This window comes from Choloepus didactylus, chromosome 16 (assembly GCF_015220235.1).
Source record: "Choloepus didactylus isolate mChoDid1 chromosome 16, mChoDid1.pri, whole genome shotgun sequence".
NCBI classification, from domain to species: domain Eukaryota; kingdom Metazoa; phylum Chordata; class Mammalia; order Pilosa; family Megalonychidae; genus Choloepus; species Choloepus didactylus.
Window position 1 is genome coordinate 14019216 of NC_051322.1, and position 12216 is coordinate 14031431.

Sequence of the window (12216 nt, forward strand, 5' to 3'; positions counted from 1 at the left end):
TGTGGGCTGCAAAAAGAGCTGCTGTCCATAAAAATGATCATTTCAACATAGGTGTGTACATTTACATAAATAATAAATAAAATAAATGATCTAATAAATATATCAATGTATTTTGTGTTCACGGTTAATATTCAACATACTTAACCACCAGCATAGCACAACACAAGTAATCAGACTAGACTTCTTCAGCTCTTAAACTATCCTGGTGTTTACCAGCCTTTGTTATTAAGGAAGTTAAGGTTCCATATACTCTTTATAATTTTTATGTCTTTACAATTCAGTCAATAGAAGTATATGTATTCACATTTTAAAAGATGACTTATTCTGTAGGCTCTCACTAAAGACCATAGATATTATAAGGGTGTTTGTTCTTAAACTATCCTGGTGTTTACCAGCCTTTGTTATTAAGGAAGTTAAGGTTCCATATACTCTTTATAATTTTTATGTCTTTACAATTCAGTCAATAGAAGTATATGTATTCACATTTTAAAAGATGACTTATTCTGTAGGCTCTCACTAAAGACCATAGATATTATAAGGGTGTTTGTGTTGGGAAAAACCAACAACCACAACTACTACAAAAACTGAGTGTCTTTTGGGATTCATCAGTAATAAAATACTAGTTCTGTCTTCTAATTGTATTTTCAGATATTCGTTTATAAAATACCTATTTTGCAAGATGGTTGTGAGCACTGGTGAGTTTTGAGATATTAACTTTTTGTAAAAAAATAGCCCGACCCATAAAAAATAAAGCCAGGGATCAATCACAATTATGCCTAATTCCAAAATCTGTATGGTCTTAATCCCCCAAACTGCATTGATTCTTATTGAGAATATGAAAAAGGATACCTGCTTTCCCTCAGTGTTTTCTGAAGTAATTGTAGCCAATATAATCTTAACCAAAGTTTATCTTTCCATTTGTACTCCTAAAAGACCATCAAGTTTAATTATAAATTTGTTTCAAATAATGACTCAAATGAAAGTTCTAAATCAGCTCACAGTTATGATTTCCTCCAGGTCAATCAGTCAATAATCTCAGCAAGTAACTTTGCTAAATTCTGCTTTGGTGCTTATTATAATTCATCCCTGACCTGTACTCACCTTCTTTGAAGTTATCTTGTCACATTCACATTACCATGAAAACATGTGTGGCTGGTAATATTATATTGATTTGAGGGGAGTTAAAGAGACAGTTGAAATTTTGAATAAGTTTTCAAAAAATGTCCCTGACTTGCTGAAGTATGCGAAAAACATGTCTTTTTAAAAAATCAGTTAGCTCTTGGAACAGTATAGTCAGAGCATATGTATTTATGGCAACTATCATTTTACAAATAAGATGATAGGAAAACAAAATACAGATAGCACAAAAAACAAAGGCAAAGCAAAGAAAAGTTCTTGAAAACATTTTTCTTGAGGAAAAAGGAGGAAATAAGCCATTGAAGCAAAGTTAGGGGAAAAATAAACATTAAAGCAAAATTAGGGGAAAAATAAAATCTCAAGAATAAAACATGAGATTTAATAAAAATAGTTATAGAATATTAGAGAATTTTAGAGAGTGTGTTTAGATCAGTGCTGCAGGTGATCATTTGAAGCAAAAAGTTTCACTTTATGTAATAAATTTTAAATTTAAAAAACATTGTTAAAAAACATTTTTAAGAACACATAAATACAATATAAAAGGAAAATTAAAGAAAACATCTTTTCAGTCTGTGAAGGCATGCTGAAAACAAGCGAAATATATTTCTTTTACATATAAAGTAATATCTCGATGTTAATTTATTGTTTCAGAAATCAGTGATTAGAAATGTTATCAATCATAGAAATTAATTATTTCATGCTGATCAGCTTCCTGTGCTATATAGTTTTTCTTGTGGATTAAAAAAAAGGCAGAACTATTTTTAAGTAAAAATAAATTTGAAAAAAAATTAAAATAAAAAAATAAATTTGATATTCTCATTATTATCCTAATCTTAGGGCAGGCAGTTCAAGATGGGGAATTAAATTCAAAATAAATATAATTAGATAAATATTCTCAGAAAGGCACATTGTTAAAGTTGATTTAACTCATATCTGGAACTATATTTTTGGAAAATTTTACTTCAGTTTTAAATGAATATTGGTTAGAAAAAGCTTGTGTAAAACTGAGTAAACAATTTCATGAATTTAAAAAAAGTCTATGTCATTAAACTCATGTTAGAACAGTTTCAAAGACAATGTTTTTAAGTGCTAACTTCTTACTACCATGATATCAATATTAGAAATAATTAAGTTGAGCCATTTTACCTTTGATAATAATATGAACAAACCACCCGGAGAAAGGAAAATGGATCATCGATAAAGAATTGTTTTCAAAAACAATATCTATGTATGTTAACTACCTTGAAAAGTTTGAAAACAAAAATCCAGCTGATTACAGAAGAGAGATGTTCCAGTTTAACTTTTTTTCCTAGCAAATGAAATTCACTGAGCTGTCTTTTTCCTGGAAGGCTTCCCAAATTAAGCACCCAAGCTATTTATCATTATGGTTAGTGAATAAAACTACTAACTACTTTTAAATTAAGCTGTGAAAATATATGTAAGTTTTGCACAATCATGCCAAGAACTTAATTTGAACTTAATTTTAACAAATTTTTCAGAAGAAAATAAAAACTTTAAATGGATTTTTTAATTAATTTTCCTTAAATTTGTTTGTACCTAAATTGTGTTTTTCTATTTTACTGACTTAAGGAAAAAAAAAGATGTTCTATGGTGATATATTATATGTTTAAACCATTGGTAAATTATACAGAAGCCTTATTTTTTTAAGCATTCCATTTTGAAATCTTAAGAAATGGTTTTTTTTAAATTTTAATCTTTTGTTATCTTGTTTAACCATGAATATAATGCAATAGAAAAGAGGCTCAGAATAATTCCTGAGTTGCTTCCATTTTTAATGAAGGCCAGGAAGTTCTGCTTTTGAATTTTGTAATAAATTTGCAAATTTTAATGTTTAAATAACTGAAACAAAATTTCTGTCATTACAACTGTAATTGCAGTTACAAATGTAACATTCTTTCTATTAACCAAATAGCGTATAAATTATAAACAAAGACATTCAGACAAATGAAAGAAGCTCCCACCACCACTTTTTTAAATTAAATTCAGTTTTATTGTGATATATTCACATACCATACAAACATCCATGGTGTACAATCAGCTGTTCATAGTACCATCATATAGTTATGCATCCATCACCTCAATCTATTTTTGAACATCTTCCTTACACCAGAAAGAATCAGAATAAGAATAAAAAATAAAGGTAAAAAAGAACACCCAAATCATCTCCCCCCTTCCCACCCTATTTTTCATTTAGTTTTTGTCCCCATTTTTCTACTCATACACTGGATAAAGGGAGTGTGATCCACAAGGTTTTCACAATCACAGTCACCTCTTGTAAGCTACACTGTTATACAGTCGTCTTCAAGAGTCAAGGCTGCTGGGTTGGAATTTGATAGTTTGAGGTATTTACTTCTAGCTTTTCCAATACATTAAAACCTAGAAAGTATTATCTATATAGTGTGTACGAATGTCCACCAGAGTGGTTTCTCGACTCCATTTGGAATCTCTTAGCCACTGAAACTTTATTTCATTTCATTTCACATCCCCCTTTTGGACAAGAAGATATTTTCAATCCCACGATGCTGGGTCTAGATTCATCCCCAGGAGTCATATTCCACGTTGCCAGGGAGATTTCACCCCTGGGAGTCAGATCCCACTTAGCGGGGAGGGCAGTGAGTTCACCTGCCAAGGTGGCTTAGCTAGAGAGAAAGGGTCACATCTAAGCAAGAAAGAGGTACTCAGGGGAAAACTCTCAGACACAATTATTAGCAGGTTTAGCCTCTCCTTCACAGTAACGAGCTTCATAAGGGCAAGCCCCAAGGTAGAGGGCTCGGGATACCAAGCCATCAGTCCTCAGTGTTTGCCACCACCACTTTTTAATGCTACCTTTCTGAAATAATGGCATTGCGTGCATCTTTCCACAGTTCTTTTAAGGGAAAACACAGAGAAGGAAATATGTAAAATAACAAAATTAAAACATACAGCATATTATGGCTATAACGTGTTTTTAAAATTTCACAAAATATCAGGTATGTCACTTCTGGTTAGTAGATAAAATAATATTTAATGTATATTGCTCACTTGTATGTTAGGTAGTCTTCCAAGTGCTTTTTATGAATTAATTCAGTTAATCTTTACAACTCTTTAAGGTAGTTACTAGTATCACTCCCATTTTACAGAAGAAACTGAGGCAACCAGTATTTAGGCATTTTTCTCCAAGTGAGAACCAGGATTCAACTGAGATAGTTCAGCTTTAGAGTTCACAATATTAACAAATTGGTTGCATCAACTCATTATTTTAAAAATCTAGATAGTATTTCATAGTATGGCTGTGATTTTCCCCTCAGTTCCCTTTTGGTGTACACTCAGGTTATTAAAGATTATTTGAGGGTGTTTCAAACAATGCTAGATTAAATACCAATGGATCTCATAATCTTATATATTGGTTCTGTGGACTGTAGCTTAGAGCTCCCCAACTAATTACTGAGTCAAAGATTTCTGTAGTTTATCTTACTAGCCATTGCCACATTAGGTTCCAAAAAAGGTTGTAACAATTTATAGCCTGCTGTTTTTTCAGCTCTCTGCCATCACTGGCAGATATGGCATCCAACTTAACACTTTATGTATTCCATGAAATAAATCATCATTTTCCTCACTAACGGTGAGCTAGATTTTGTACACATGCTAGAACAGTGCCTCTCAGAGTGGAGGGGGACAACTTTGCCGCCTAGAATATATTCATGCTGGGGGCTGCTACTGGCATCTAGTGAGTAGAAGGCAGGGATGCTGCTAATCCTACAAAGCACAAGACAGCCAGAACTTTCCAGACCAAAAGATCAACAGGGCAGAGTTTGACAAACCCTGTCAGAACATTTGGAATTTTGTTCCACAGTTGCTAGTTTGCAACTTTTTCTTCCTGAATTGTCTTTTTCATATCAATTTTCAGGATATGGAAGTTGGAGCTATCAGTATTTCACCCTGTGATGCAAACGTTCTTCCACATCATTGGTGTTTTATTGTTGTTTTGGCTTCTTTTAACATTATTTTTACCATATTTTTAATGTATTTAACCATCTTTCTATTCCTTCTTGACTTCTGTATTTCTTGACTTAAGTAAGAATAACTTCCCAACTCAAAGTATATATATAAAATGTCATCTTGACCTAACAATAATTATTTAATTTTAATATATATTTAGATTTTTTACTTTGTTTTTGTTTTTGTTTTTGTTTTTGTTTTTAGAGGTGCACTGTACCTAGCAGTGCTTAAGATCGCCAACTAAGCTGGCTTCTTAAACTGCCTTTTTCTTTATAGCTATGACCTTAGGCAAGCCATTTAATTGTAATTTGTGAAGTGAAATGATTTTTCAGTGTTTCTCTCTGTAAATTTGGGGGAAATAATAATACATCTTTAATCATGTGGATTAAATGATTTAATACAGATGCTTCAAACAGTTCCTGGACATTAACAAGGTGTCTTTATACCCAACTCTTTTCTTTACAACTTTTGCTCATCAGCTCCTTCAACAAACATTAACAGAGGGTACAAGGCACTCCATAAATATGGATTGAGTTGAATGTGTTTAGCACAACATTTTTCTTTCTAGGCTGTGTTGTTGATAATTAGATTAATCATTTGACAATCCTGCCCTCTGCTAGCTTTTATTCAAACAAAATAAATATATACCACATACACTGTGATACATTTGTCTTGTTTTTTTCTCTGAAGATAGAATTAAAATCCTTTATTTTCATTCAGTTTTATTCTATTTGCAGACAATTTACAACAAGTTTCTGAAGTCCCTGTATATGTGCACATTCTCAATATTAATGATCATGCTCCTGAGTTCTCTCAATACTATGAGACTTACGTTTGTGAAAATACAGGCTTTGGTCAGGTAAGAACCCAGAATGAATAGCTGAAGTCAGAGCAATGCCCCTTAAATGTTCATTGCGACTTTTGCTATGTTTACAAAATGTTTTAAATGTTTACAAAATGTTTTAGCTGTATTTATTATGTTTTTTATACCGTGTGCTCTGTATAATAGTTTAAATTTCTTTCTTTTTAAATAAATAACATACAAATCTCCAGTTTTCCACTTCCAAATTCCTCGAATGTTTAAAAAATCTTCTGCTAACACTAGGGATTCAACAGTATATCACTTATAATTTGTCAATGCAATAAAGAAAAATTCTTTATATTCCCATAGAATAATCACATTTTTATTAGTTTTTTCTTTCAATCATCATGATAAGGGCAAAATGGTATATAAGCCTAAAAATGTGGAGTGATAAAAAAGTTGGAAATTTCTCTGTAGTTTATAAGCCCTATATTAAGTATATCAATCCAAGAGTTCCATAGGAATTACTAGATTTGGAAAGACTTATGAGCCCATACTCATTTTGAAATGAATTGTCATTACTTCACAATTTATTCCACACATTTTCTCATCTGAAGCTCAATTTTTTTTCATTTTTAAAATGTAGAGTTGAAATTATATTTTGTTTGTTTGTTTTTTGGTATATGTTATCTCTACATTACATACTTCTTAGGAGTCTTGGGCAACTTAGAAGCCTATTAAATGCCACAGGACATTTTCTTAAAATGACAACTTATCTCAAAAATGTCATAATTTAGTTTCAGTATATGGAATGAGTACACATGTGCTATGATATCAATTATTCTATGTGGACTTGAATTTAGCAATGAAGCTAGTTAGAGACCATTTGAATTTTACAAAAGTGGAAATTATATTCATAAAGCCAACATTATGCTTTATTTCCAATTCCCTAAAAAATTCACAGTATCATTAATATACTACTTGGACATGGACAATACTGTTGAAAAACAATACCAATAAAATTGTTCTCTGAGGCATTATCAGGCAAATTCAGTAGATACATACATACATGCATGCATAGATATTGAAGTTTTAGAAATACAAAAGTAATGCACAGTGAATAAGTTAATCTCTTAGTTAGGATTCTACCATGTGAAAGGAAAACAATAAGAATTGAGATCTTTTTTTGAAAATGCATAAAAATGTTTATATTGAAATTCATAAGTTACTATGATAAAATGGCAATGTTTTTTTTTTTTCTTTTTTTTTTTATTTGAAATAAATTCAAAGTTATATGAACAGTTGCAAAAACAATACTAGCCCCATACACAGAATTCCATCATACCCTGACCCCCTCTCCCCCGGTAGCTCAATCCACCAACTTTAACTTGCTGTCACATTGCTATTTCTTTCCCTCCCTCCCTCCCTATCATCCATCATCTGTTGCTCTGTTGTCTGAACATATGAGAGTTAGCTGCACACATCCTTGAGCATTCACTATAATTCACGTATACACTTCCCATGAACAAGAACATTCTTTCATGCAATCCCATTAAGCACAGCTAAGAAGTACAATAGATTCAACAATGATAAAAAGCTTACATTCTATATTTCCTTTTCCTTATGTCTCAACTGTGTCCCTTTGAGCCACCTGTCCTCTATCCTGCTGTCCCATCCAAGTTCATCCTTAGTATTCAATTGTCATCTAGTTAGACTTTTTTTTTTTTTTTCCAGTTGTGGAAACATATATACAGCCATTCCACTCCCTCCCTAGCCTTTCATTAGTGGGATTAATCATGTTTAGAATGTTGTAATTCTCTTTCCCACCATCCATTACTAGAAATTTCCCTTCACCTCAAACAGCAACCCTACACTCATTTCTTAACTCCCCATTGCCCCTTCCCCCATTTCTCTTAACCCAGACTCTACTTTTCATCTCTATGGTTATATTCTCTGATAATTTCTTTGTGTTTACAGAGGGGCTTAAAATTAACCTCTTAAATCCATATCAATCTTGTTTTTCTTTGATACCACCTCCACTTCAATAGGACACATAAACTATGTTCCTATACTTCTTCATTCCCCCACCTTTATATAGTTCTAAAATTACATATTTTACATTGAGTTCAAAACCACTGATTTGTCCTTAGAGTTTGTCTATTTTATATCATGTACGAAGTGACTAGTGGAATTACAGTTCAAAAATTATTGACTTCTATTTGTATTCCATTGTGGTTGGTGAATGTGCTTTGAGTATACTCAATGTTTTTTTTTTAAATTTCTTGAGGCTTGTTTTATGTCCCAGCTTATGGTCCCTTCTCGAGAAAGATCTGTGATCACTAGAGAAAAGTGAGTGTCCTGGTGATTTGGGATGTAAGGTACTATATATGTTTGTTAAAATTCTCTGCATCTCTTTCTCCTTTCCCTGTCTCTTCTCCAGCAGGGCTCCCCTCAGAATCTGAAGTAGGGCAGGTCTTTCATTGTCAGAGTCTCTCAGCATTTGTTTGTCTGTGAAAAATTTAAGCTCTCCCTCAAATTTGAAGGAGAGTTTTGCTGGATAAAGTATTCTTGGTTGGAAATTTTTCTCTCTCAGAGTTTTAAATATGTCATGCCACTGCCTTCTCGCCTCTATGGTTGCTGCTGAGTAGTCACTACTTAATCTTATGGTGTTTCCTTTGTATGTGGTGAATTGCTTTTCTCTTGCTGCTTTCAGAACTAGCTCCTTCTCTTCAGTATTTGACAATCTGATCAGAATATGTCTTGGAGTGGGTTTATTTGGATTTATTCTGTTTGGAGTTCGCTGGGCATTTATGCTTTGTGTATTTATATTGTGTAGAAGGTTAGGGAAGTTTTCCCCATCAATTTCTTTGAATACTCTTTCTAGACCTTTACCCTTCTCTTCCCCTTCTGGGACACCAATGAGTCTTAAGTTTGGACGTTTTATTTTATCTATCATATCCCTGAGATCCATTTCGATTTTTTTTATTTTTTTCTCCATTCTTTCTTTTGTTCTTTCATTTTATGTTCTGTGGGCTTCTAGGACACTGAGATGTTGTTCAGCTTCCTCTAGTCTTGTATTGTGAATATCCAGAATCTTTTTAATTTGGCCAACAGTTTCTTTTATTTCCATAAGATCTTCTATTTTTTTATTTACTCTTGCTATGTCTTCTTTATGCTCTTCTAGGGTCTTCTTTATGTAGCTTATATCCTGGGCCATGGTCTTCTTGATGTCCTTTAAATCCTTTGCCGTGTTTTCATTCCTCAATTGTAGATCTTTGATTAATTTTGCGAGGTATACTGTATCTTCCGATATTTTGGTTTGTGTGTTTGGAGTTGGAGTCTCCATATCTTCTGGTTTTATCACATGAATTAAGATTTTCTGTTGTTTTTGGCCTCTTGGGATTTGTTTTGCTTGATAGGGCTCTTTCAAGTTGTAAAGAAAAAGGGATTTCGATCTAATTTTTCAGGAACACAGTTTGGTGACGTATACTTTCTCTAACTAACCAGCAGATGGCATCTGTGAGACACCTATATCCCTCGAGTCAGTTCTCAACCTTTTTTCTGCTTTGTGTGGGGAAATGATTCTTTTGGGTTCAGTTGGAGAACTCAGTTTGGGTGTGTTGCTGGAGCTGTCCGCCCTGAATATGGGGCATGTGTATGGGTAGCCAGGGAGGAAGGGCAGTTATAATGTTCAAATCCCCCAGGATCCCGGAGATTCAAGGCCGCCGCAAAAGTCTAAGCCTTCATTTCAGTTCAGCCCCAGCCTCTCTCTCTCACTGATCCATAAACCACCGGACTTGGCGTAGCGTCCCTGGGTTCTCCGAGCGGATCTCCTCTCCCAGCCACACTCCTCCAGTAGCTCAGCCAAGGGAAAGCTGTGCTACATCATCAGTGTGCACCGTCCCACAAGGGAAGCCCCAGGCCGCCGGGCCATGTGGCAGCACACTCCCAGCCCAAAGCAAAAATGGCCGAGCGGAGCGTCTCAGCCCCCTCCTCATCGCACCGTTCCTCCTTCCCAGCTCCGGGACAACTGGCGGGGCTTTGGTCTGTGGGCACGGCCCTGGGCAGGAGTTCATCCAGCCCTCTGTGGGCTAGCTGCTAGCCGCGGGGTTTCTTTCTGCTTCTGGTTCTCCCCTCCGTTCCCCCGAACCCAAGGTTATCTGCTGCGGGCTATCTTCCCAGCCAGACAGCAAGAAGCCAGCCCAGCCCCCTCTTGCTGTGTTTTACTCCGTGGTTCCCACAATTGCTACTGGAGCTGCTCTTTTTTTTAAAAAAAAAAAACAGCCAGCTGGTCTCCATACGCTGAACCCTGGCTTCCCCAGCCCACCGCACGGCTGCAGGTCTTCCAGCCAGCTTACTCACTCGTTTCAGAATGCCAACTCCCGGTTTCACCAAGTATACGGCCCCTCTGGAGCTAGGAGCCCTCATCCAGTTGGTGCATGGCTGTAACCGGTATTCTAGGTCACTTTCTGGTTTTTAGCTAGTGTTTTTCATGGAGGCGTTTTTTTTTCGCCCTGTCTCAGCTAGCTGCCATCTTAGCTCCCCAAGACATAATTTTAATGAGAAAAAAATATTGTATATACTTTGTTTTTGTGATTCTCCATTTATAACAAAATCCACTTCATGTGAAAGGAAATCTCAACGTTTAAAATGTGGAAATGCTAAGAAAATTACAGAATATATATAAGCTTTTTAGGACTCACTGAAAAATGACTTAATTCTTTATAATATATCTACACAGTCGAAGGAAAGACCAAGTTTCCTCTATTAGTAGCTCAAATACAGGCATAATTTAATAGTTGGGGTGGGGGGTTGTAAGTCCTGTATCTCTTGATTTTGGATTCTAAAATACTTTATAAAAATATTTTTCATATCTAATTTTCTCATTCTGCATGGAAAAAGTGAAAGATGGGTTTGCCCATTTCATACAGTTCACATGTCTGCCTCCAATGCATAGAATTATTCTTGAATCCTTACTATAGCAGTGGCAATAGGATGCGAGTAATTTTTCCCATGGATAATTATGTTTTTGAAGTAGCCTAGAAAATACATCCATGCAAATGTAAAACTATACATAGCCTGATAATATTCTAAATTGATCAGTTTGTCAAAGATTCCATATGCATCAAACTCTAATTTTGAAAACTGCAGTATTTATAGTATTTAAATGCAAAGTAAAATTTTTAGAGTTGAATTTTGAAGTTTGTATATCTATTCCTGCCTTAAATCAAGTTTGAAACAAATAAAATACTTTTGATTTTTTAGGACGTTTACAAAGATTATGTGTTTTCCTCATAGTATTTTATGGATTCTTTTTGCTTTATAATCTAAAATAAGGATAAGTCCAAGTAAATTACGCTTATATGAAAATTTGTAAGTTCTTCAACACCATTATTTACAACACTAAAAATCTTGACTTTAAAGTAAATGATCATATAAGAACAAATAAAATATCAGATTTAAACATTTTTATTATTGCATATTTATGAATCACTCAGTTTTCATAAATTATGAATGATCTGATGGTACATCCACTATCTTAAATGCATGCCACATGAATGAGGACATTTAATAAAAATGATTTTTTGTGTTTTAGGGCCCCAGACAAATTTAGGCTACATTTATCACTTAATATGCATCTGTCCCAACTTTGGTGGTAAAAATGGCAACAAAACAAAACAAAAACTAAAATAAAACAATCAGTACATAGACATTATGTATCTTGAATTTCTCAGATTTAAATGTGGCAATTTCAATCAGCCAGATTCTCTTAAATATTCTAGAAAATCATTCCTAAAGTGAGCAGGAAGTGGGATTTGCTCTTTCCTTCTCTGTTCTTTATGAAAATGCAAAAGTTCCCCCAATATCCATATTAGCCTCCCTGTGGGGCTGATGTTCTCTTCCAGAATCTCCTCTGAACTCCTGTTTTCTTGCCTGAAGGACTAGCTCATCATCTCAAACCTTTGCTGTCTTTCTGCACCTTCAAATGTTTTGCATGTTTAGTAAACATAAAAAAAATTTTGTGGGGAGGGATAGTGGAGAGTGTTACCCTGAGAAATACAAAGAGCTTTAAATTTGACTTTAGGAATCCTTGTCCTTAGAAATCCTTTATCCTCTAACACTCAGCAATTTTACTGCCCACTTGACATCTCACCAAATGTATCATCATACTTTTCACTTTCTTTTCTTTGATTCTCCGTAACTCCAAATTTTTCCCACATGGGGAGAAATAGTTGTATCCTCTTTTATATATTTTGCATACGTCTTAACAGACAGAA

General features: G+C 34.3%; 1 protein-coding gene across 2 annotated transcripts in view; it reads left to right on the top strand.

Moving 5' to 3' along the window:
- Positions 1–12216, top strand: part of CDH19 (cadherin 19) — a 114696-nt gene that overhangs the window by 70994 nt on the left and 31486 nt on the right. For both annotated transcript variants that reach the window (XM_037806338.1, XM_037806337.1), the window contains one exon: positions 5874–5995. In XM_037806338.1, the coding sequence (XP_037662266.1) occupies positions 5874–5995 (122 nt within the window). The remainder of the gene's footprint in view (positions 1–5873; positions 5996–12216) is intronic.